The following is a 26,720-nucleotide window of genomic DNA, read 5'->3' on the forward strand; positions in this document are numbered from 1 at the left end:
TACAGATTAGAAATTATTTACATGCTCACATTCCTTCATCAGATAATACTTCACCCTCAATTATTGATGAGTGTCTTGATCAATGTAAAGGAAGTAAAAAGCATTACTGATCATTTATGAACTGCTGCAATCTTTTAATCCTCCCTCTACTAGATTTCTTAAGGAAGAATGGGAGATGAAACTTGACAAGAAAATACGGGAAAAGAGTTTAAAGCATATTAATGAACATTCTATCAATTCTAGACACTGCCTTATTCAGTTTAAGGTCATTCACAGAATCACAGACTACATTATTCAAAAAAGAAACTGTACAGAATTGATATCTCACCTCTTTGTTACAAATGTAATTCAGTAGATACGGATTTGTCCCATAGTTTTATTTGTTGCTCAAGAATACAAAGTTATTGGAGTTATTGGAATGGAATTTTTGATGTGCTTTCAGAAATTTTTAGGGTACAAATGCAGCCCGACTCAACATTGATAAATCTGGGACTTTCTGAACATGGGCATCCATTATCAGGAGGACAACACAAATTGCTTGCATACAGTTTAACTACAGCTAAGAAATTATTACTATTGTTCTGGAAGAAGAAGGAACCTACGGTCAAGTTATGGCTTGTTTTCCACTCATCATTTTGGAACAAATTCGCTACTGTTTGAATGGCAAAATTGAGCAGTTTGAGGTGCTTTTCCATCAAGATAACAGAGAAAAGCACCTCAAACTAAATTGGAAATAAAAATAAATTAAAGTTAATAAGAAACAAAGAACAAATGAGTAAGTGTGACCAATTTCACAATTTTGAAAACTAAAATAAAAAAATAAAAACTCTAAAAATATACAAATAAAACCCATTCAAAATATTAAAATAGATACTAATAGCACATACATTTTTAATAATAACACTGGGGATTTGAAAGCAGTAAGCATGTACTCACCTGCGCCGGTGTGTCTGTCTCATTAATTGGTTGCCAGTCAAATCTAAATCTAATGTGTCGTATTGACAAACATAATTTATTAACAATATTTACATCATGTTGACATTATTTATTAATGTAATATTTTAATATTGTTTTCACCATATTTCACAATTTAATGTAAATAGGTATTATCTAGCTATCTATCTGTCTGTCTGTCTATATATCTGACTGTCCTACTATCTGTCTGACTATCAATCTATCTGTCTATATATCTGTCTGTCTGACTATCTATCATCTATCTATCTATCTATCTATCTATCATCTGTCTGTCAGTCTGTACTTATTTATTTCAGGTTTATAATGAAGTTTTTAATAATTATATTCCAATTTCCTACAATTTATGTAATTTTGTCATAATTTTATGGATTACTTGTGCCATACTTCTGCTTAGGAATGCTATTTTGTCCCTTTTGAAACTGAGCCAGACAATGTTTACTTCTTTTTTAATGGAATAAAACACTAACTTAATCTATTTAATCCAATATTTAAACTAATTGCTGGAGGTTTTCATTTTGGAAATGCATTGACACCATAGACCTAGACTCCCTGTGTTCTTCCACCAATCACTTTTGTGACCAGACATAAAACCCCATTTTTCATGGACTTTTCAATATTTTTTTTTTTACATAATTGACACTGATTGTTTAATATCCTTGCAAATACCATACAAATTCATATATGTCATCTCTGGGGGGAAAAAATGGGATTTAACGGGTTAAATTTGTGACTTTTTTCTGACTGCATGCTAATAAAATATACATTAGACACAAGAACAACAGCATTTAGGCCAGCATTTTGACACGTGACCTGAGAATTCTTGTGTAATATCATAACTCATTTACAACCTTGTTTTATAATTTGTCTCTCTTTTTATCTTGAATACTTGCAACTTACCTATCCAACACATAACATGTAAACAGAACTGGGTCAGAATCGTTGTGTACAAATGAGGAAATACGGCTGTCACATATAGTTGTACATCTTGTTAAAGCGATACGTACATTAAAAAAATAATTAATTAATTCACTAACCCTGCTGCTAGAGCCTGAAAGAGATGAGCAGCACAGGCCTGCTTTATCTCCAGAAATTCGCGGGGAGCTTTGCTCGCTCACGCGAACGAGAGGGACGTCATGTGACCAGAAACCAACCAATCGTTGATAAAGTAGGTAAAGGAAAGCGCGTTCCCGTCGGCAGCTGTGTTGCTCTACAGTGTGGAGAGCGCATCTTGTGTTCAGTATATTTCCATAATACAGACCCACAGACACCTGCAAAAATGTCCGAAGACAAGCCTAAGGTGAGCATCCGATGTGTAATTTGACCGTATTTTAAAGCTTTTCTCAAAGCGAGCCGAATGAGGCCGAGTTTCATTTTGTGCAACCTTGCTCTGATAGTGAGATTGCGCATTTATGCGGGAGAAAGGCGGTCGGCACGCAATCATTGTCTTGTTTTAATTTAAATGCCGTCTTTTTTGTTTTATAGCCTTCTGTTTTCAGTACTACACGTTTTAAACGGTCCGTTAAGCAGATGCTCATTCAAAGTACGCGATTATTTTGTACTTACCGCGCATTTGCCCCGGTGTAATTCAGCGTTTGCGGGTTTTTCTTTGTGAGAGCGGAGTGGCGCTGACCGGCCACGTTACGCCACTGGCGTAAGGAAATGCCGCAAGAACAGCGGTACGGAAAATAAAAGAGCGTCGTGGTACTCGATGTTCGTGCTCCATTTGGATGGTAAATAAACGGATAAAGTGTGTATTCCGCCTTAATCAAAAGTATTCAGCTCAAAAGTTTAATTTGAGTAGTCTTTCTGTTACGGATATTGAGTTCTGAGTTGCACCTCGCTGCGCCAGATGCTTAAAAATGGCGCACAGAGCCGCTACAGTGTTTGACTAGAAGGCTAATATTTGGTCCTGCATTTGTATGTCTGGTTTTTGTGGATTGTACGTTTTGTTCTTTTCGCTGCTGTTATTATTAAATAGGTGGCCAGGATGTACTAAACATTGTTATAATTCGCTTTTTCCTTAGTTCTTAAAAACTTAGCATCCACTAGGCCTTGTTGTTCACTAACGTTACCTAAGTTGTCGTCCTCCTAAAAAGATGTTCCAAAGGCCTCCAAACATATTCCTCAGCAGGGTAGCTTGTTTAAAAAATGTCGTTGTGTTTCATGAATCTTAAATGTGTCGATTTGATCTCACCAAACTTCATCTCGTGCACTTTATTATTGTTTCAGGAGGGAGTGAAAACAGAGAACGACCACATCAATCTGAAGGTGGCGGGGCAGGATGGCTCAGTGGTCCAGTTCAAAATTAAAAGGCATACGCCACTCAGCAAATTAATGAAAGCGTACTGTGAGAGACAGGTAAGGCTCTTCCTGAAATTACAGCTAGTTAAACAATCATGTAGATGGTAAAAACCCTAGCACTTAAGACTGCTCTGTGGGGGCAGTCCATGTGAGTCACACGGTACTGTCAGTGGAACAATGTTATACCTGTGAAATCACAATACAAAACACTTCTAAATTACTATAGGTGGAAGTCAAAAATATTGCTTCTAATAACTACTGAAAACCTGTAATATCACATTCTACACTTTTATTGTAAAACTGTAAACATTGCTTTTCTTTCAGGGTTTGTCAATAAGACAGATTAGATTTAGATTTGACGGGCAACCAATTAATGAGACAGACACACCGGCGCAGGTGAGTACATGCTTACTGCTTTCAAATCCCCAGTGTTATTTTTTAAAATTTATGTGCTATTATAGTATCTATTTTAATATTTTTAATGGGTTTTATTTGTATATTTTTAGAGTTTTTATTTTTTTATTTTAGTTTTCAAAATTGTGAAATTGGTCACACTTATTCATTTGTTCCTTGTTCCTTATTAACTTTCATTTATTTTTATTTCCAATTTAGTACTTAAATGAGAATTAGAAATGTTGCTTTGGCAACTAGCTGAAATAAGTTTAGGTTGAAGTTTTTCATCTTTTTATGGTTTATTATTTTAGCTCTATTTCAATTTTACTAAGCATTAATAACACTGCAAATCCCTGATCATACTCTCTTCATTTAAAGGTTTATGTTTGTGTGTGTGTGTGTGTGTATATATATATATATATATATATATATATATATATATATATATATATATATATATATATATATATATATATAAAATAATATGCACGCACAAAAATATGAAAAAAAAAAAAAAAAATCTCTCCTGCATACGTACATGTATGTTCACCTGTATGGTCACTGTGGTTTTGCCAAGTAAGACATGTTCCTGGATCAACATCTTTGTTGATCCTGGAACAACATTCCAATCAACCAATCAGATTTGTGGGACAAGTTTACCATTTGTCAAGTTTAGGCTTGCAACCAGGGTTAGGTGCTTCTACATCAATGTTATTCACCTATCTTCCCCCTCTGATTTTAGGGATAAAATTTGGGTAGGATTAGGTTTTGGGGTAGGAATAGGGTTAAGACAAAATTTTCAGACTTTAATGATGTTTCAGGATCAACAAAATGTTGATCCAGGAACATGTCTTGCTTGGCAAAATCACGGTGACTGCGCGGGTTATATATATATATATATATATATATATATATATATATATATATATATATATATATGTTATATATGTGTGTGTTTGTGTAGTGATGAAAATCTTTTTAATACAATTAAAATGAACAGGTGACAAGCCATACAGTATTTCCTTACCTTATAGTCACTGAATTTTTCTCTTTTCATTTGTTAGTTGGAGATGGAGGACGAGGACACGATTGATGTATTTCAGCAACAAACTGGCGGCTCCTGCTAAAACTCCACACCACCTGGACCCCACGCTTACCTATTTTATTCCTCATGATGTTTCATTCAGATGCTTTCACACTGTTTCCCCTTCTCTTTCTCTTTGTCTCTCTTCTGTCATCTCTAGCTTTCCTAGAGTGGCCATCACAAATGGTTTTTCCAGTAATATTTATATACGCAATGGTTAGACAGCTACTGTGGTGGGGGAACAAACTCAAAGCTTCCAGAGGGGTGTAGTTCTTCAAATTGTCCCACCAGCCACTTCTGCAGGGTTTTATGTTGCTCAGAACACTGATTCTCTCTGACCAATCACAACAGGGAACCGTTGACCCCTCCATAGTATATTTGCCCTATAAAAAGTGAAGCATAGGGTTTTTTTTTCTCTTCATCTTTCAATTCTTAAGAGCTTTAAGTAGGCCTGTTTCAACTCGGATTGTATTTGCCTGTATGTGTTGTAGAATTATGTTCGACCAGTGTTGTATTCATTTGCCTTTTTAATGGGGCTGCTTCTCGTATAAGCTCACTGTAGGGACGGGATCTATGGACCTCCTTGTTGGTCGTTTAAAAATGAAGAGACGGACTACATGACACAATTTACAGTGACCCTTTCTGGACCAAAACCCAAAGATGGTACTCGATTAGCTGATAAAGGCAGGATTATACCAACTAGTTCTAAGTTTATACTTTTAAATGTCTGTAGAAATATATCCATTTACCATTTTCTCTTATATGTTGGTTGAGAAGAGTGGAATGACCTAAATAGACCAATATATCTTTTCTTTTCATTTTTTTTTTTTTTTTTTTTTTTTTTTTTTTTTTTTTTTTTTTAAAATCACAAATCTACGACCAGGTCTTGAAGCAAATCAAAAGGGAATCTTTTTCCGGTTTTGTTGTGGAGACGTATCTGCCATCGCTCACAAGGACTGGTCTGATCTCTTTTAACATCTCTAGCCCTCCCACTGTAATTCATATGGCTGAAAGGGAGAGAGGGTTTTAAGGGTTGACTCCAAGATTTCCAGATGTTGGCATCCTCCTTTACTGATATGTACTATTATTATTATTTTTTTTTTTTTGTCCTTTACTACTGTAAACAATAAATATAGTTTGGTACTCATTTTTTTTTCCGCTGAGGCTTTTTCGTCATGTACAGAGAGTGTTGGTAATTTAACAGCATGTCTTTTCAAATACAAAGCCTGTAGAAAAGCACAATGACGCATCCTTTAGCAATATGTCAAGTCTCTTTAATACACAGTTATTACATGTATAAACATATAAAACATGAGATGAAGTGTCAAAGATTAAATAGAAAATATAAATAAAATCTGGAGTGTCACAAAGGCACTTGAATGTACGTCACACATGTAGCTTTTTGCATTGTCTAACAAGACGAGATACCGTGTCTTTCATATCCACTTTTAAGATTAAAATATATTTCTAAAAATCCATAGATACAGGTAACAAAATGCTTGTAAAACAATTTGGGTTTTTTCAAAACTGCGAAATAAAAAAAAAATTGCCTTCAGAACAGTGGTGAACAATATTTTCTTGAGATATTAAAACTATTTAAGCAGTAATATTACTCTTGTGTACAAATTGCATGTTCTTTCATCCAGCCATTATAGTCCATTTTATTTGTTTACTTTGGCTGAAACAAACAAACACACCACAACCTACTTGGGTGACTGTACTGTTTTTCTCCCTAAATCCTCTCGTAAAAGCTTTAATTAGTGTCTGAAAGCAAGTCTGGAATTTTTTCTAGGGAATTTCAGGTCAAGTATGTGTGGCAATATGTTTGTAAACATATTTGTCCTCTTTTACACGATTCTTCACATAACTGTCTATGAAGAGAACTATGAAACCACTAGAGCTTATAGAATTGTCTTCATTGATTTGTTATAAAACCAAAGTTAACTGTAAAACAATCAGCTATTCACATTCATGTTCTTTCACCATGGGTGCTATGGCGCAGACAGAACAGACACTTTCTTCCCTAATTGTTTTGTGTCTGTTTAATTAGGTGCAAAATGTACAGGTTTCCATCAGCCACACCTTCCCACTGAACACTAAAAACACCAGTCTTCTGGCAGAATGCAAAGGCTTTTCCCTCATTCCTCTTAAGAGCTGCATGGAATTACTATGCCCATGGAGATGACAGTAAACCTGAGTAAACACTTACATCTTAGCTTCAATTTAGATTTATCAAGCAAACCATTTTCATTTGTGGGGAAAAGTGTAATTCAAGTGTCTGGTCTTTTTCCCTCGTGAAGCACCAGTTGTGTTATTGGGATGTCTCTGTGTTCTGCACTGAGTTCTTCAGATTCTTTGCTTTCACCACAAGGGGGCACAAGAAGACAGCGGATGTCTTATAAGAGCCCAGCTTCTCGGCACATGTAGTAAAACTGGCCTCTCTTTGCAATAAGGTTATTGGGAGAATCCATCTCCACGATATGTCCTTTATCCATAACAATAACCCTGAGAAAACAGAAACGTCAGTGTTAATATTAATAAAACATCGCAATACAGACATTACTGACATTTGAGCAATAATAAATATTTGTGTTGTCTGATAACCGCGTATATTTTCATAAATTGCGCAAGTTGTTGCGCATGCGTACATTAGAATTGAGTCAACGAAACGAGCACGTGGTAAAACAAAAGACGGAATTTTCGAAGACTGTGAAATGTGATGCATCCAATTCACAATGAAGGTGAGCAGCTCACCTTTTTTTTATTATTTAGCCCGTTCTTACTTTTATTTGTAGTATAATTTCTACGCCCCGTACAGCACCAAACGGAAATGCAAACATTTCCAAAACTAACACCTCTCCCATTAAGGTGCGGTACATTAGCAAAAACAAAAAATGTCCATTGTGTGTTGTTGTCAATAGCGCTGCAATGAAGCACAGTTTTTAAACCAAGCATCGTTCTGTTGGTCAACTTGGTGAAGTGACTAACCTGATCCCGAGCTGTGTGGTCTGAAACATTTGGGAATCATTGTGTTAAAAGGTTAGTTCACCCCAAAATGAAAATTCTATCATTAACTACTCACCATCATGTCATTCCACACCCGTAAGACTTTCGTTCTTCTTCGGAAAAAAAATTAAGATATTTTTGATGACAGAATGCTGTCAGATTTCCTTCCATTGACTGCCTTTGCAACTTCCACTTTGACACTGCAAAAAGTTCATAAAGAGATAGGAAAACTAATCCATATGAATCAAGTGGTTTAGTCCAAATTTTCTGAAAAGAATCGATCGCTTGTTATGACAAACAGATTTAATTTAGGCAGAAGCTCAACCAAACCTGCTTCTCGCGCAAGAACAAACATCTTCTGGAAGCTCAAACGTGCTGCATAATCATTGAGGTTCATTCTTGTGTGTTACTCAGCACATTTGCGAGTAAAAGCCTAGATTAAATCTGTTTGTCATATCAAGCGATCGATTCTCTTCATAAAATTTGGACTAAACTACTCGATTCATATGGATTAGTTTTCTGATCTCTTTATGAACTTTTTGACGCGTCAAAGGCAGTCAATGGAAGGAAATCTGACAGCATTCTGTCATGAAAAACATCCTAATTTGTCTTCCGAAGAAGAAGGAAAGTCTTACGGATGTGGAATGACATGACGGTGAGTAATTAATGACAGAATTTTAATTTTGGGTTGAACTAACCCTGTTTAAATGATATTGTACCATGACGTACTTTGTGTAATCCATAATGGTATTGAGGCGATGTGCTATGGTAAGAACAGCACAATCCTCAAACTGGCTGCGGATGGTATACTGGATCAGGGTGTCGGTCTCCAGGTCCAGTGCAGCTGTAGCCTCATCCAGCACCAGAACTTTAGTCTTTCGAAGAAGAGCTCTTGCTAGACATACCAGCTGTCTCTGACCAAGACTGCAGGAAGAGAAACATTCGCTATTGTTAATCAAAAGTCTCTTTTGCAAGCCATTGTTGATGGTATGGAGAGATTTTAAACCAAAAACAACATATCTTAAATACAGTAGCTCTTTTTTTAGTCATTAAAATGGTGAAAAAATAGCACATACCTGAGGTTTTCACCTCCTTCTGAGCATTCATGATTGAGTTTATCTGGAAGTTCAGACACAAAGTTTTTAAGGTGAGCCAGCTCCAGGGCATTCCACACCTCCTCATCAGAATAGGCATCGAAGGGGTCAAGGTTCATACGGAGAGATCCAGAAAACAGCACAGGGTCCTGGAAGGATATAAAAATTACAAAACTGATTTGTGAATTCAAAAAATTTGAAATACAACAAAAAAATTGCAATTCTAAAGATATATTGGTTCCATTAGGTGGAGTGTCTTAGTTACACACACTTGTGGAATGATGGTAATGCGGGATCTTAGATCGTGAAGCCCGATCTCTGCAATATTGATTCCATCGATGTAGATCTCTCCTTTTGCTGCTTCCAAGATTCTGAAAATTCCAAGAGCCAAAGATGACTTTCCTGCGCCAGTTCTTCCCACAATACCAATCTGAAAGGATAAAAGGAACCAAAGAATCAGACTGTGGGAACTTTTTCAATATTGCTTAACTTTGAGAAATTATAGAAGGTATCATCAGGAACACTTTGTATTACCACAATCCCATCAAATGTTGTCAAGTTTAATTACAGTAATATACTTTCAACTTTTACCATCCTATTTAGAACATTAAAATGGTTATATTTTGGGTGGACTATTCCCTCAAGGTGTAAAAGTATCTAACATTGTTCAGGAGAAATGAGGCAAGGTATAACCATAGAAATAATAAAAAATAGACAGCAATAATATTTTATAGTAAATGCTGAAGTAGAATATTTATGGACCTTCTCCCGCTCCTGGATGTGAACAGAGATGCCCTTCAGGGCCAGCTCAAGGCCTTTACGGTATTGAAGGCCATAATCTTGAAACTCTATGGTCCCTGTTTGAGGCCAAGATGGTGGCAAAGAACTTCCTTCTATGCTCCAAGCTGCCTGTAAATGATGATATAGATGGTAAAGAGGTTATTACTGACCAACAAAGGCTGTATAATTAGGCTGTATAGCCACACTCACCTCTTTTGGTGTGTCTGCGTACTCTTTCACTCTCTCGACTGACACAATGTTGTTCTCTACATCTGTCCATGACCTTACAATCCAGCTCAGGAAACCTGTCACCTGAGAGACAGCAAAAAGCATTTTAAAATGAGTCACTAAAGAGGACCTGATTTGTCTGATCTTTATGTAAATAACGGCTGCATTTTGTTCTGTGCATTTTAATTTGAAAACGGCTGACCACAAATTAAAGATACCACAGTAGATCTTGAGCAAGAGTTAAAAGCTATTTTGATTTGAGGTTTGAGGGTGAACATTGCAAGAGAGAAGTTGCCACATGCAATATATCCAGTAGCTCTCATAATATTTGCGTTAGTAATGTTGGATTCTGCATAGAGATGTTTGAAATGATTCACACCTGAAGTGAATGAGACACGGCCAGACCGACCATACCAGGGCTCAGGGTTCCTTTTGCCATCACAGAGAGAATAGAAGCAGCAAGAACAATGCCATTACCCAGGAACTCCAAATTCACACCTAGCCACCTGCACAAGATGACATCAGTATAAGTACAATCAACTGAAATGTATTTTGTATGATGCCCACCACAGGGGGTGGTAATACAGGTAATACAGCTCTTGCATTACATGAGCACCATTTTGTGCCCCATCTGGCTGTTGTGAATGCTAGTCCAGATTGTGATATTTGATTCTGAGTATAGATGTATTTGTGATTGTAAGACTGAATTTCAAGGAGTTCCTCACCTTGTGGCTACGAAACGGGGGAAGTAAGCAGTTTGGTTAAGATCCACCTTGTGATTGGCACCCATGATGAAGCGTGACTGCTCACTGAACGCCCGGATTACACTGGCACCCTGCACAGTCTCATTTAAGTGCGTGTAGATGGGAGAGCGACTCACTGACTCCAACCGCCGCAGCTGGCAGGAAGTGGCCACGTAGAAACTCTTCAAGGGTGAAAAGAGTGAGAGAGACATTATAGTCAAAACCGAAGACTTTAGATGATTTCCTGTTAGATTCAGGTATTGTTGGTGTCAGCAGATGGGTTCAAGAAATTTCTAGCATTTGCGGTTAGCAAATGAGCCTTCTTAACCCTATAAATGCAGATTTAGACGTACCTGTATGAAACCATAGAGTAATGCCATAGGGAGGATGATAATGGCAGCGAAAGGAGTGGCCATCAACACAATGATACAGACTTCCAAGAGTTTGAAGAAGTAACTTAGCATCATCTTTAACCCATCTGGGATCATATTGTCTATGGCATCTATCTCTTTAGCAAAACGATTGAGGAGGTTTCCGCTGGGAGTGGACTCGAAGAACGACATCGGGGAGTGAAGGACATTGTTCAGAAGTTCCAAGTGAAGATGACGGGAGGCGACGATACACCCTAATGAGATGGCCACCGTGGTACCAAATATGGCAATTCCTAAAACACAATAAATTATGAAAATGAGTTTAGTTGAATCATAACTGAAGCTGGGGTAAAACAATACTCTACTAACCCTACTAACCTTGTGCAAAGCCGAGAGCTCCATAGACTACAAGTTTCAGATCTGTGTTTAACTGAGTGCCGTTGATCACAGGCTGATCAGCCCACAAGCTTAACCAGTAGTTATTAGACAGAGATGCTGCTTGTTGGAAGGCGTACAGGAATACAATAGAAACTATCAAAGGCAAACCAATAGTACGGAAGTATTCAATGTACATCTCAAGTTTGACCTATAGGGACAGAGAGAAAATGAAGACAAGGACATAAGCCAAACTTGTGTGGTTGATAGAAAGGGAATAACATACAGTATTTCAAAAGAAGAAGGTTTAACATAAGTGATCTTACTCTGCCTATCCGTGCCTTGTCAACATTTGTCAGTTTCCCCAGGTCTTCTGGGTTGCGGTCCTCATCAGAATCAGGTAGTGGCTCAATTGTGATGCTGTTTGTGTCACCACTGAAAATGATTTGAGTTTGAATCAATCAACAAACTTTATGCTTCTCATATCTAGTGAAGGACTGTTACAAGAGCTATAGGGTGCTGCAGATATGAGTGCTAAAATTTAGGAATGAGTGAGCATTTTAGCACTTCCAACATCCAGAATTCAGTGTTTTTTTTAAAGATATAATTTGTTTATAGCCCATCTTTAGCTTTTTACTTCTGCTGATGTATGCTTTCAAAGATCATAAACATTGTGATCTTAATGAACAAAACATACAAGAGTCATAAACTTTTGTTATGATTGATTTTGTGCAGTGATCCAAAATCAATGGAAACATCCAATTTCACTACAAAACTACATCATACCTGCAGCATTCTATTAGTCATCCAGGTTTAACTGCAGTCATCCTGCACCAATTTCAGTTTCAGTTTGTCATATTTATTAGCATTGAATTAGCATATTTAAAATCCCATACCCGATGAGCTGCTCTTGGGACAGATCCCTGGAAAATGGCAAGTATTCAGTAACACTCAATCTTACGGATTTTCTGGAGCCTGCAAATGGATGAGTTCAACAAAAAATGATCAATAATATTCAACATTTGAATTTGACAGATCACTATGAATTTTCATACTGGTCCTTGTTGGTTTATAATGAATTGGTACCAAAATAGCTTATAGTTCAATGCTAGAAGAACCTCAGAAATTCCATGATGTTCACCAGAAAAAAACTCCACCAGACAGTGGAGCTTGATTCCCTGGTTAAACTAGTTAAAAGCATGATGGGGACACTAGCATCCGCAACATATTACCTCTCTGGAAGCCCTCCGTAACGCATTCTTTCCTTTCAGAGCTTGCAAAGGTGTGGATGAAATCAGCAAAAGCACCATTCCTGTTCAGAAGTTCTTGATAGGAGCCTCTCTCACTGATCTCCCCGTCCACCAGAACCAGAATCAGATCCGTCTGAGGCAGGAAGCTCATTCCGTGGGTCACCAGAACCCGTGTCTTTAATGAAAATGTTGAATGTTAGATGTTGGAAATGCTGAGGAGCGAGAAAATTACCCCATACTCCATGTGCAAGGTAAACTTTACAGTGCTAGTCACCTTGTCTCTAAGTATGCCTTTGGGCCCAATGACTTTGTTGAAGATGTGCTGGCCAACATGTGCATCCACAGCAGACAGGGGGTCATCAAGCAGATACACGTCAGCTTTCCTGTAAACAGCACGTGCCAGGCTCACCCTCTGTTTCTGTCCTCCAGACAAATTTAAACCCTGGGAAAAAGTTTTAGAATCATACCAAGATCTATACAGATGCATGCTCAAAGGTGATTGGTCTCATGGATGCTTATTAATCCTATTGAAACAATCAGAATGATGTAACTTTGGTCCTTTTACTTTTTATAAAGTGTGGGGGTCTCACCTTCTCTCCGATCTCAGTGGCGTCTCCTGCAGGCAGATTATCTAGATCTGGCAGCAGGGCACAGGCTTCCAGCACTCGCTGGTACCAGCTTTCCTTTTTTTCCCGTCCAAACAGAATGTTGTCCTGCAGACTGGCATTTTGGATCCAAGCTTGCTGGGGAACGTAGGCAATGGAGCCCTATATAAACAGAAGCAAAGAAGGAGACAATCAACTGTAAGGATTAACTATATTGCACTTTTAAATTTGATTAGTGGCCTTGAAATAAAGCAGAATATTAAATAATCACATAATAAATAATAATATCAATCAAAATAAACAATAATCCTATTGTTTATTTGTTTAAACTTAATACCTTAAAGGATTAGTTCACCCAAAAATGAAATTTCTGTCATTAATTACTCGTAAGACCTTCATTCATCTTCGGAAAACAAATTAAGATATATTCTTGATGAAATCCGAGGGTTTCTGAACCACACATAGGCAACAAGTCATTGCACCTTTTGAGTTCCAGAAAGGTAGTAAAGTCATCATTAAAATAGTCCATGTGACTACAGTGGTTCAACCTTAATGTTATGAAGCGATGAGAATACTTTTTTGCATGCAAAAACAAAACAAAAATAACGACTTTATTCAAAATTTTGATTTCTTAAATTATATACAATGAGAATGATGGTTGATTAGTGCAAGTACCTTTACTGAGACAGCCCCACTTCTTTTTTCAGTCTCCCCAAGTATGGCTGAAAGCAGCGAGGATTTCCCACTGCCAACATGGCCGACAACAGCAACCAGCGAGCCACAGGGAACTTTAACACTGATCCTGCTCACACACACAGAGAGAGTAAGTGAGGGGGAAGTTGCTGAAACTTGGACACTTATTGCCTGATGGTGTATTCAGGTGCCTTGTGGAAACTTTCTGGATAATGATACCTTTTTAGACATGGGGGGCCATCCTTAGACCAGCTGAAGGTTCCATTCTCAAACACCACACCATCCACATCTGACAAGTAAAGAGCAACAATGAAAGAGCAAAAGTAAATAATGTAATATTATGCCTTAATCACCTACCATTAACATGCAATCTATGCAGGCAGACTATCTGCACACATCTATGTCGCAAACACAAATTGTTCTGGAGGAAAGTGCGGTTAAAATTACAGAGATTGCTTCTGGGAAACTAGATTTCTCCTGCAACTTGTGAAATTATAGACTCGCTTTAATTACACAGTCTAATTTGCTTCATCTTCACAATAACAGTTTTCACAAGCTATCTTGAACAGATTTGATGAATGCTGCCCACCCCCAGCCCCATCAGGTTAGTTTGGATAATGACCACTAAACTAAATTTGACCGCTGTTCATGGCCACATACTGGTACTACTTTCATATCTCTCCTAACATTGCCCAGTCTATCTTTAGTTTATACTAAATTGTCTTTTTATGTATAAAAGATAACTTATACAGGAAGACATATTGCATTATAAAAAAAATAAAATAAAACAATAATATAAAAGATGCTAGTAAGTCCAGATAAATGTAATTTGGATTGCAGAGTAAATAATAATATATAAATTAATATTGTAATATTGTTGCAGTTCATCTTGTCACAAAGCTAACTGCTTCTTAATAGACTGTTGTTTTGTGCAAGGTCTAAAATAAAATAGGCCTATGACCCGAGACGACGTCCCTGTGACCTTACATAGAAAATGTGAATTAGATCGATGGAAACAAAAAATAAATAAATAAATAAATAAATAACATGTAATGTATTAGGCTACACTGCATTCAAAGTTTGGCAATCCAGTGAGTTTTTAGAGGTATCTAATTGTTTTTGCCAGGAGAGGAAGTGAGACATCACTACCATCTAACTGTGAAATTTAGAGGCTATTATCAAACTGTTGTTAATCTTGCTCTTGCTCATATTTTTACTGACAGACGGAAGTGAGAAGCAGAGGGAAAGTCTCACAGGGTACAGACAATAGTGAGTCTGTTTTTAGCCTTACAAATCTATTGCACAATAATGTTTGTCAACAAGTGGTCTCTCACCGGATTTAAAGGATTCTCTTGCCACATTGTCTGGTTTGATTTCGTCTTGACAGAGAAATTTCCCCAGACGCTTTAGAGAGACGAGAGCCTGCAACACAAGAATAAGATCAGTAATCTACTAAAATCCTGAAATAACTAAATACATACAGCACTATTAAATAATCAGGGCAGAATATAATGGTGGGGGAGTTCATATAATTCTCACCTGCATGGTTGTGCTCATGGCAAAAGGAAGCTGGCTTAAGGGAGTTTTCAGTATGTTGATGAGAGCCATTGATACAAAGATTTTTTGAGCATCCAGAACATTCTTATCATCAATGAGCACATAGACACCAAACATGGCAAAAGCAACCTGGTAAAGAATGGAAATAGCAATCACAGTCAATACTATAATAACACATCTTGTCTTTTAGGTAATCTTCTATTAGATTTAGGTCCTTCCCAAAAGTGTGCCCTCGAATCCAATACCATATTTTTCAAAGCAATTGAAATTGGCCTGTATTCAGATTCATGAAAATATAGGCTTGGATTTGGACTCGAGTACCACAACACTTGGTGACAGCCCTGACACATTTGTTAAGAATCTGTCTATTCTCACCAGAAAGGATGAAGAGTTAAATGAAGCAATAGACACAGAGTATAAGATCTGTGATTTCTTCAGAGTTTTAAGCTCCTTCTCTCTGTATCCCAGGACCTGCTCCAGAAAAGCCTTTTCCCAGGCGTAGAACTTCAAGATCTTGATGCCATTCAGAATCTCGTTCATTAACTTGACCCGTCCATCCATGTACTTCATTTGTATCTCCTGTGGTAATGAACAGAAAACAGACAATTGTCATCAAAACACTTTTGGCAAGGCACCACTTTTTGCTGACAAAAAGCTGCATAGCTGGTTACCAGCATATGTTGTGTTTTGGATACTGGTCTTCTGGTGTTCCTACAAGCTTCTTGACTGAACCAGAGGGACATATATTGCCAAAAAAAATTTGTTTTGCTGAGTAACAGGATGGTTTTGCTGGTCCACCAGTTGGACTATAGCATCAAACCAATTTGCACTGGTCTAAGCTGGTCTTTTCAACAAAATGGTTTCACGTCAGAATGATTGACACTGAAGAAGGCAATGAATTCCTAATTGCATTTTAAGATATTCTAGAACACAATAGCTATGAGCTAAGATATTGACTCAATCAGTGGCATGCCAAATGTCTGTTGTTTTCTGAAAATAAAATTTGAGCTTTTATTGCCATTTGCGAGCATTGTGGTTGCTTTGCTTCGGAGGAAGCATGGGGAACTTCAAAGGAGCGAGAGAAGCTTGAATCCAACCCGCACACCCACGCTGAGCTCACTTCACTATCTAAACCAGCTGTGGACCCTTCACGCTGACTTACTTTAGCACTCATTCATTCATAGCACTCCTATACAGTCTGAAGTCTCACAAAGCATCTTATTGGATGAGATAAATTAAGATCATTTTTATTTCCTTTAATGAGAACCCAATACAGAAATAGCCAACCTTCTTTGAACTTTAAGGGGTTTGGGGTCACAAAATGCATTTTCAGATCTTTATATTGTGTTTCTGGAGATTACATCATCGGTTTTGATGGACAAACATGGGTTGTTAAGAGCACACCTCCTTATGCATGTTCAAAGGCATGTTAAACGAATCTTTATATTTTAAACTGGTTAGCTTTGAGGTATGAAAGATGCAGTATGTTTTTATGGTAGAGCAGCTTCTTATATCTGTAAACATCAAGGACATTTAGATTTTCCACTTCACAGGAGTCTGGGCCTCAAGTAACAGGTGAGTGACAACACTTGAATCCTAAGTTTCAACATTACAGTACCTGGAGTTTGCTTCTCTTCCTCGCAATGAATCCATTCAGAGGGAAGATGAAGATCACGGTGGCGATGCCCGCTAGAGCTGATGGTCCTAGATGCTGAAATAAGACATGTCTTGTTTATTTCTCTTGGGAAGCTAAAACAACTATTCAACCAATATCCCCAAATGTTACGAATGCAATTCAGACTTTACTTATATTACTAGAATGGAGATAGTTTATTGAGTGGAATGAAAATAAACAATACAGTATCACCTCACCTGCCAAAGAAAGAAGAGACAGAGTGTGACCTCAATGGGTGCCAACCACACTGCATTGAAATACACCACAAAATCCATCAGCTTCTGGGTATCGGCAGAGACCAGATTGACTATCTCCCCCACTGTGCATGTTCTGCGTGCTGCGCTATTCACGACAAGAGACTGGGGATAAACAAGATGCAGAGACAAAAGCAGAGAGAAAGATTGATTAAAAAATGTAATTGAATCCCTTTTCATTATTTGAATTGAATTGGTCACACTGCAGGAAACCGAATTAGAATTACAGGAATTTATTAATAAAATAATTCAAACAAATTGAACACAGTATTGTGCGATCACGAATTTCATTAGTCCAGCAAAAACATTTAACTTAAGCATTACTTTTGCTCCATTGCTTTGGGGTACATTAGAGCATTCAAGGAAATTACATGGTGCATATAATGTTGGTAAATGAATCATTAAATAATAATACATATAATTATTAAATTACAAATTTATAATATATATATACAAATATACACTATATGTACAAAAGTATTGGGACAGCTGACCATTACACCAACAGGGACTGTAATGACATTGCATTCTAACTGCATAGACATTAATATGGAGTTTTATGCAGCTATAACAGCTTCCACTCTTCTGGGATGGCTTTCCACAAGATTTTGGAATGCATCCTGTAGAGCAGGGATGGGTAACTCCGGTCCTGGAGGGCCACTGCCCTGCTAAGTTTAGCTCCAACCCTAATCAAACACACCTGAACCAGCTAATCAAGGTCTTAGGATTAGTAGAAAGTTATAGGCAAGTAAGTTTTTATCAGGGATGGAGATAAACTCTGCAGGACACTGGCCCTCAAGGACCGGAGTTGCCCATCCCTGCTGTAGAGCATTTGTGAGGTCAGGCACTGATGTTGGACAAGAAGGCCTGGCTCGCAATCTCAGTTCCAGTTCATCCCAAAGGTGTTTGATGGGGTTGAGGTCAAGGCTCTCTGTGGGCCAGTCAAGTTATTCCACACCAAACTCATCCAACCATGTCTCTTTGGACCTTTCTTTGTGCACTTTGGCACAGTCATGTGCCAAAGAGTAGAAAAGGGCCTTCCCCAAACTTTTCCCATAAAGTTGAAGCATAGTGTTATCCAAAATATCTTGGTATGCTGAAGAAGATTAAGATTTCCCTTTACTGGGCCAAGCCCAACCCCTGAAAAATAGCCCTATACCATTATATCTCCTCCACCGAAATTTACAGTTGGCACAATGCAATCAGGCAGGTAATGTTCTCCTGGCATCCACCAAATCCAGACTCGCCCATTAGAGAAGCGTGATTCATCACTCCACAGAACACGTTTCCACTGCTCCACTGAGTCCGGTGACGGCATGCTTTACACCACTCCACCAACGCTTGACATTATACTTGGTGATTTGAGGCTTGCATGCAGCTGCTCGGCCATGGAAACCCATTCTACCGCACAGTTTCTGTGCTGATATTAATGCCAGTGAAAGTTTGGAACTCTTTGGCTATGAATCAGCAGAGCGTTGGCGACTTTTTACACACCATGTGCCTCAGCACTTGGTGACCCCGCTCTCTGACTTTACTTTAGTCTTCCAGTTCGTGGCTGAGTTGCTGTTGTTCCTAAACACTTCCACCATCCAATAATAGCATGGCTAGGTGGTTGATTTTATACACATGTGGCAATGAGTCTGATTGAAACAACTGAATTCAAAAATGAAGAGGTGTCCCAATACTTTTTTTTTTTTTTTTTTTACACTAAGTATATTTGTACTGCCCCTGAAATGTTCTGCAAATACTCCTATTACTCAAAAAATCATTGACCAATCACAGAACCATATGTTCTAACAAGGTTTTTGTGCTGGTGAGATGGCCTACCTTTCTGTAGACCAGACCCATGACAGCTGTTTTAACCCTCATGCCCACAGTAAAGCAGGTGTATGTGTACTGGTGGTTGAAGACAGACTGCAGGCAGGACAGGAGGAACATAAGAGAGGCATAGAAATAACCCTTCCACAGTGGAGCATCCTCATCCTTCATAAATCCTAACAACAGACTTTAAAAAAAGAGAGAAAAGGGGGTGAATGAAGGCACTATATAGTACAAAGAAATTTGCTGATTTTTGATGTAACTAAGCATTTGGCTAGATTTCTCTGTAACAGACCACATCCAACCATTGTGGTTTGGCTCAAGATTTACAGTAGCGCTTAAACCCACAGCTTTCTTTGAAAATGTTTTGAAATTGAAGAATGGTGGATTTGTTGAGATTAACAAGACGTAGCATGTTCAACTGGAAAAATGTTTCTCTGAATGCTAACCAAATGCTACAAAATCCATGTTGAGGGCAGAAGACCTTGAATGTTTCCACCATTCCCACCAAAGTCCACCTTCTTTGACACAAGATCCCAGTACAATATATCTACTTGCTACAGTTTGGATCTGCTACAGTTTGCTGGTAGCTGACTGAACCTCCCATTTAGCTGGCAGCTTTCCTATAGTAACCACAACCCCGACAGTGTTCCTCTACCCTCCCCGAAGCTAACACGTCTACGGCGGACAGAGCGCTGTGGTCATCTCTCGCTCTCAAGCTTTCAGACTTGAAGCCATAATTGCTTTTCTGTGGGCATAAACAGCATGATCTCTGTCTGGCTGGTATGGCGTCTCTGACTCAAGCACCTGCCGCACACTACCACTTCCTGTTTTCATCCCAAGATATTGTGAACCGTAAGATGTCTCTTCTAAAAATATTTTGATAACCTAGCGACTAGTAGCGAGCTCACAGAGGGGACATCTGTGTTTATTTGAAGGCAGAACTTCTCATAAACACAGCCCAAAGCCTAACTTACCCTAGATACACCAAAAGCCCAAAGTTTGAGATCTTAAACTAAGGATGAGGCCAAGATGACTCATTAAATCAACTTTGACTTTCTCACCTTAGAACCTGTGGAACTGAAAACATGAAGGCATCATGGACCATGAGGCACAGCGTCCCGGTTAGAAAGTAGGGTCCGAAGCTACGCGCAAGTGTCCGTAAGAGACAGAATCCCGAACTCTGCTCTTTTTGAATCTTCCTGAGGAGCTGGGCCTGGTCTGGTAGTCGAGATCCCAAGGCAACACTGGTGCTTAGGTGGTTCTCCTGCCTGTAGATGGAGAAGAGGCAAACGGACATGTGCATAAGAAATTGGTGCTGAAGCCTAAATGCAGTTGTTAAGCTTTTTTAATCCCTCCTTGTAAGTTTTAATTGAAAACAGAATGACATTAAAGCATCCTGCGTCAATGTAAGTTTCCACAAATTGTAAAAGGCATGGGACCTCTGACATGTGAGGCCTTAAAAGAGGATTTCAGAGGACTTGAAACACTGTATGTTTAAAGCAGAAAAGTGTTAACAAGCCAGCCAATTGACACAATCCTCCTGTCTCGACGGTGTGCTCTTTGTCTTATTTTAGGTCTGTCCTTTTGTGGGCAACTTTCAGATGGAAATGTGATTGCACTGATCAAAGCAGCATGAGGATCCACAGCAACATAAACAAACTGCATAAATGTACACGTGCCTCAAAATTATGTGTGTGAAAAAAACATCTGATGTTTCAATGGAACTCACTGCTGTAATTTGGTACGCTCCGCTGCCCATTCTTCTTCCAGGTCGGATATAATCCTATCTGACGTATCCTCTTCCCTCAGAGTCCACAGATCCTCTGCTTGCAGAGGAGAACGGTATCCTTTAAAAACCAGCCTGGAAGCACACACAACACAACACAACACTAAATGCATTTCTTTCACTGGACCAAGTAGTATTTAAAAGAGTTTATTCACAAAGTAGTAATGGTAATCAAAACATTTAATTCCATACCCGCTAAACCACCAGAAGAGTATCTTGGACAAGAACGATGCATCTTCAACAGGACATGCATTCTGAGAAAAGGACAAGAACAAGTTGGCTACAAATACACTATATGGCCAAAAAGTACAGCATGTGGATATGTTTAAATAAATAAAAGTAAAAGGTTTTTGGTTTAACAACTAGAAATACTGTTGGGTCCTATGATTATTTGGCTATCATTTATTGGATGTTATATATATCTGCTCAGTTTACTTATTGGACTGGTATCATTAAAGGATTAGTTCACTTCAGAATTAAAATTTCCTGATAATTTACTCACCCCCATGTCATCCAAGATATTTGTCTTTCTCCATATAGTGGACTTCACTGGGGTTCAACGGGTTGAAGGTTCAAATGTCAGTTTCAGTGCAGCTTCAAAGGGCTCCACACGATCCCAGACGAGGAATAAGGGTCTTTTCTAGCAAAATGATCAGTCATTTTCTAAAAAAAAAAAAAAAATGTATATACTTTTTAACCACAAATGCTTGTCTTGCACTGCTCTGCGATGCGCCATGCATTACGTAATCACGTTGGGAAGGTCACGCGTGACGTAGGTGGAAGTACCGCGATAGGGTGAAAAATTTTCTCATTTTCAAAATCATCCGACATTGTTGTTTTACCTTTTTTGTAAAGGGCGTTTGACTTAGTCTTTGCATGTTCACTTTGTAAACACTGGATCGGTACTTCCGCCTATGTCACGCGTGACCTTTCCAATGTGATTATGTAATGCCTGGCACATCGCAGAGGAGTGTAAGACGAGCATTTGTGGTTAAAAAGAATATACTTTTTTTTTTTTTTTTAAGAAAATGACCGATTGTGTTGAGCCCTTTGAAGCTGCACTGAAACTGTAGTTTGAACCTTCAACCCGTTGAACCCCAGTGAAGTCCACTATATGGAGAAAAATCCTGGAATGTTTTCCTCAAAAACCTTAATTTCTTTTTGACTGAAGAAAGAAAGACATAAACATCTTGGATAACATGGGGGTGAGTAAATTATCAGGAAATTTTAATTCTGATCCCTAGCAGTGTCTTTACTGGAAAAAAGGGGCCTAGCCAAACCCATTAATAAATCTGTATCTGTATCATATTTTAATTATCAACTATAACAAGGCTTGTTAAAAAACAGTTCTAACATTATAGACATAAATAACCAACTGTTAGACTGTCAACAGTCAGTTTTAGAAAGAGTTTCACAGTTTTGCTTTCTTGGATGGAGAAAGCAGTGGCTAGAAATCATATTTGGCAACAGTGAACTGAGAGTAAACAGAGAAACAGTGTGAAAGCGTCTGTGAGTAAGAGTGGTAGACCTCTATCAGTGTGTGTGTGTGCGCCTTATGTGCCACAGTAACACACTTCCACCCACTGCTGACCTCAGTGCTGCCCCCTTGCCCATACAACCATCCACCCAAACACTCAGTCTCTCTCCCGCCTCCTCACCAGAGGTCTCACTCTACAGGATGCTGTGAATAACCCTACACAGGAAGTGACTGAGCCAGGAGGGGATCAAGGGGTGTGGCGCGACGTCTGTGGCTACAACCTCATCACAAACACACTAATTCCTCTCTGAGCTTGTTTCCTTGTTTTTCTCTGGAGGAGAACAGTCAAATGGACAACTATCTCACGAGATGTCAGGAGATTACGTTCTGTGTTGCTCTGCTCAGTGCTATGTGTGTAATTTGCATACATAACAACCAAACAGTGGGCAGAATGAGTCAAGAATTTAGTTTAAAACAGGATATATCATTATCCGGGAAAAAGGACCACAGAAGATGACTCAAACTGACTGCCGAAAACATCTCTTTAATCCAATCATGAGTTCAGCTAATATCTAAGTGCAACATTCTTGCGGGAGACGGTAGTTGGATATGCCACCGCCATTACCATAATTCACTTCAAAATGGAGGGGGTTGAGTTATATATTATATAAAGACAGAAGTAAACACCACAGGATTGTTAGTGATGGATTATTTTAGTTGATAAGAGTTCGCTCCGTTCGTACCTTGAGGACGGCTTTGCCTGAGGGTGCCTGGTCTGCAAAACAGCTGAGGAAGAGCTGCGCCAACTGCAGGGTGAAGTGAGAGAAAAAGGCCAAATACCGCACAATATCCGGAGAAAGACCCTGAAAAACAGCGGATCACATACAGAGTAAAGAGAGAGAGCAAAGACAGACTTTCCCATTTAAATGAGTACCACAACCAGGGATTTCCCATAATGCTACTGTGATGTTATTCCAGTCCTGATCCGCAGACTTCCCAACATGCTGTTTACACGCTGCACATTCCGTTCCTATAGAACTCTCTGGAACACAACTTGTTGATGAATATCCAATCCAAGACTACATCAGGTTGATCTAAATGTCACGCAAGAACTCCCTGACTAGGCGTACAAGAGCTAGTTGGTGGAGAAAGCGGGAGACATGTTTACCCTGTTGAAAAAAAACAACATATGCTGGTTAGGTATGTTTTGATGGTTTGAGTTGGTCCTTAGTTTAGCCAGCTAAGTCCTTAGATGGTCCTTAGCTGGTCATGAGCTGGTTTAAGCTGGTCAAGTGCTGGTCCTTAGCAATTGGCTCCAACTCAGGACCAGCTTAAACTAGCTCAAACCAGCTGCCATGCTTCAAAACATACCTAACCAGCATAAGCTGTTTTTCAACAGGGTACTGAGTGATGTCATGTCCCAAACTAAAGATTAATGTAAAAAAAATATGATTTACTGTTTATTCTATGCAGTGGAATTCATGCAGTGCTGCAGTGCAGTGCCTGTTCTTACTTCACCTAATGTCAGAAGACATGGGTGTGCACGAGCATTAACAACATAGTAAAGCTTATTTTGAACAGTTAAGGGAAATCATGGTGAAAACCAAACTCTTTAATGGCCTGCTTTATATAAATGAATTACGTATGAAAAGAGCCATAAAAGGCCTCAAGTCACGCTACAATCTGGAAACTCATAGATTGCTGCTGTTCAAGCCTCCGGCCACTATTTGCTGGTGAGGAGCCAACAGTAGCTATATTTACAAACTTTAAACATGTGCTGTTCATATGCTGCTCATGCATTTCTAAATGTATAGAATACTAAGTTTATCTTTCTGGTGTCCTGGATATAGCGCCTTGGCTACACAACTGGAGCACAAGCCATGTTGAGACAAATCTGTAGTAAACATCCGCTTGGCCATGGAGCCCCTTGCCAAAATAGAGGCTTTATTCTTTACCACACCACAAAATAAAAAACAAGGCCAGACTGGTTTCAGTGGTCACAATGTAGGTCAGACAAAATGTCATCCCACTCTTATCCAAGCATAAATTCAGCATGCCAGGGAGAAATATGCTTATCTGTCTTTGTGTTTTGACCCAGTTTTGCATGATATGGGTCAGAACTGCCTAGAACACACAGTCAAAAATTGTTAAACCTGCTTTCTTGCTAGGTTGTTTTCTTGTCCATGGGCTAAAAATGACTGTGTGGCATGTGAAATTGATTAAAAATATGTACTTTAGCGTGGTTATTGACATGACATTCAATTTTTATCATTTAGAAATATTTAAAGCACTTCTTATTAAGACATACCCTGTGTTTAAGACATTTGTAAAGATAGCGAAAAAAATAAAAACACCCACATAGTGGGCAAAAGTCAGATTTAAACACTTTCTGACATATGTTTCAAACTAACACCTACATGTACTTGGACTTCACCTGAACTTATGACATGAATGTGACAAACCAAGTCCAAATGTGGGGAAAATAAACAGTGCTTAAAGTAGAAACTGCTGGAATGCTGAGCTGCTCTGTGTTTGTTTGAGTGCGCTGCGATGTGTTTGCTTGTGCATTTATGGATATGTATCTATGCATGTTTGCATGCATGCACCTGTGTTTCATCCATATGTTAAGACACCCATATGTGGCTGTATGTGTCCAAGGTTTTGTGAGTGTACCGTGAAACTGAAATTCCCCGGATGGGGGGTCTGTGTTAGTTGTCATTTTTCTCACCTGCTCCAGAGTCAGCTGGACCTTTGCATGAAGTGGAATAAGGGAACAGACCACGCCCAACAGCCAGAAGAAGAACAGGAAGACAGAGGAACGGCATCCCCGCACTCTCTCCCAATGAATCACGCACACGGCTAACACCTGTCAAACACACAGCTGTTAATGGCATTGTTCTCATCTGCTAAAATTACAGTTCATGCAAAACAAGTAATAACAAATGACTTTAATTACAGATCGTCCTCTTCCTGATGAACATCTACTGAATGATGCAAGTTTACTTTAAAGGAAAACTATGTAATTTTTTCAAAATACTTTCTCCTATCCCAGCCTAAGCCATTCCTAAGATCCAGGAAAGCTAAACACTGTGGTTCTCTTTGAGTGACCAATGGTGTGAGTTTTGGGACAGGACTGTCTGTTTGGCCGACCAGTGGAAAACAGGGAAAGTGTTCAGGGAAACTTCATTACTTCATCCTTTTTGAAATTACACATTTCACCTTTACGCTAACTCATTGTGAAGGACTTTAAATAGATTTAAATTATAACTACTGAGGCCATGACCTTTAGAGAGAAGGAAGACCAGTAAGCAAATAATTTTTATCCTGTCAAAAAATGATATGAAAAACATTGTATGCATGCAGGTTGCATATTGGTTAATTTAGTCAGTTAGCAACTTTGGCATCAGTGGATAAAACATGGAGCGTTTGACAATTTGGAATTTGGACCAAATTAGAGAATGACCCTAAACCCTGACTGCAGTGACAGTAATAGATCAGAGATTTGTTAGGGAAACCTGACTTTTAAAATTGTTCTTGATGACCTGAAGACTAATCCATCATTAAATTTGCTTTGCTTTTGTTTCAGTTTGTCAAGGTTATATTGGGATTTTCCTGTCTACCACCACAGCTGTCTCCTCTAATAAAACAACACATGTAAAGCGTGGCCTTTGTTGATCCCACATGTCTCTTAATTACTGTGTCTTTTCTTCATCCAAAAACAATTTGACATTCTCCAGGTCTCAAACCCAGACTGCCAACCAGTGGCTCTCGTCGATCCCAAGCTTGATGTGATGTTCATTTGTTGCAGTATCTCCTAGGTAGCGCAAAACATCATTTGATTACATAAGAAGCAGCCTCCTGGTGCGGTACAGATTAAGGATCAGGACTAGACCCAAATACGCCTCCTCAAAACCAAACCAAAGCCATATAACCTCAGAGAAATGAGGTGAAACCTTTAAAAGGAACTCTTAATCATGTCCTAATGAAAGACGCCTGCGGAGGTTTGTTGCGCTACCTGGAAACATGTAAACCACATGTAACATCTGCATTGTTGATGTTGTGTTTTGACTTCGCGTCTCACGAGAATTAGTTCTCTGGACAGTGGGAGGAAGCCAAAGCTTGTAATTATACTGGAGAATTAAGAGCGAAAGAAGACAGAGACAGATCTGCTTCCTGCAGCTTAAATGACGGCACGCAGTGAAACCGGCAGCAGCTTATGGCTGGTAGAAAAACTAGCCAAGTATTACAGCAG

The 26,720-nt window shown here is 38.8% G+C and overlaps 2 protein-coding genes across 4 annotated transcripts in view; one reads left to right on the top strand and one right to left on the bottom strand.

Annotated features, from left to right (window-relative positions):
- Positions 1–2,125: 2,125 nt before the first annotated feature.
- sumo3a (small ubiquitin like modifier 3a) lies at positions 2,126–6,216 on the top strand. 3 transcript variants are annotated; one of them, XM_067372753.1, is made up of 4 exons: positions 2,126–2,272; positions 3,205–3,333; positions 3,601–3,672; positions 4,734–6,111. In XM_067372753.1, exons 1-4 carry the CDS (start codon positions 2,252–2,254, stop codon positions 4,794–4,796), a joined length of 285 nt encoding a protein of 94 aa, XP_067228854.1. In that variant the 5' UTR covers positions 2,126–2,251; the 3' UTR covers positions 4,797–6,111. The 3 variants fall into 3 exon arrangements, with proteins under 3 accessions (XP_067228854.1, XP_067228856.1, XP_067228853.1); XM_067372755.1 differs by lacking the exon at positions 2,126–2,272 and adding an exon at positions 2,597–2,705 and having other exon boundaries at positions 4,734–6,197; XM_067372752.1 differs by lacking the exon at positions 2,126–2,272 and adding an exon at positions 2,979–3,107 and having other exon boundaries at positions 4,734–6,216.
- The window catches only part of abcc6a (ATP-binding cassette, sub-family C (CFTR/MRP), member 6a), a 29,182-nt gene continuing 8,023 nt past the window's right edge, over positions 5,562–26,720 (bottom strand). Inside the window, exons 5-32 of the mRNA XM_067374257.1 lie at positions 25,197–25,334; positions 23,212–23,331; positions 21,184–21,245; positions 20,935–21,066; positions 20,267–20,473; positions 19,212–19,389; positions 17,328–17,489; positions 17,074–17,166; positions 15,831–16,034; positions 15,438–15,584; positions 15,233–15,320; positions 14,118–14,187; positions 13,881–14,007; positions 13,191–13,367; positions 12,875–13,042; positions 12,583–12,775; positions 12,247–12,325; positions 11,677–11,785; positions 11,354–11,561; positions 10,958–11,268; positions 10,587–10,786; positions 10,241–10,367; positions 9,844–9,945; positions 9,616–9,762; positions 9,125–9,283; positions 8,836–9,002; positions 8,489–8,683; positions 5,562–7,258 (exon numbers count right to left, since the gene is read on the bottom strand). Of these exons, the coding sequence (XP_067230358.1) occupies positions 7,150–7,258; positions 8,489–8,683; positions 8,836–9,002; positions 9,125–9,283; positions 9,616–9,762; positions 9,844–9,945; positions 10,241–10,367; positions 10,587–10,786; positions 10,958–11,268; positions 11,354–11,561; positions 11,677–11,785; positions 12,247–12,325; positions 12,583–12,775; positions 12,875–13,042; positions 13,191–13,367; positions 13,881–14,007; positions 14,118–14,187; positions 15,233–15,320; positions 15,438–15,584; positions 15,831–16,034; positions 17,074–17,166; positions 17,328–17,489; positions 19,212–19,389; positions 20,267–20,473; positions 20,935–21,066; positions 21,184–21,245; positions 23,212–23,331; positions 25,197–25,334 (4,179 nt within the window). The 3' untranslated portion in view covers positions 5,562–7,149. The remainder of the gene's footprint in view (positions 7,259–8,488; positions 8,684–8,835; positions 9,003–9,124; positions 9,284–9,615; positions 9,763–9,843; positions 9,946–10,240; positions 10,368–10,586; positions 10,787–10,957; positions 11,269–11,353; positions 11,562–11,676; positions 11,786–12,246; positions 12,326–12,582; positions 12,776–12,874; positions 13,043–13,190; positions 13,368–13,880; positions 14,008–14,117; positions 14,188–15,232; positions 15,321–15,437; positions 15,585–15,830; positions 16,035–17,073; positions 17,167–17,327; positions 17,490–19,211; positions 19,390–20,266; positions 20,474–20,934; positions 21,067–21,183; positions 21,246–23,211; positions 23,332–25,196; positions 25,335–26,720) is intronic.

This window comes from Chanodichthys erythropterus, chromosome 21 (assembly GCF_024489055.1).
Source record: "Chanodichthys erythropterus isolate Z2021 chromosome 21, ASM2448905v1, whole genome shotgun sequence".
NCBI lineage: Eukaryota > Metazoa > Chordata > Actinopteri > Cypriniformes > Xenocyprididae > Chanodichthys > Chanodichthys erythropterus.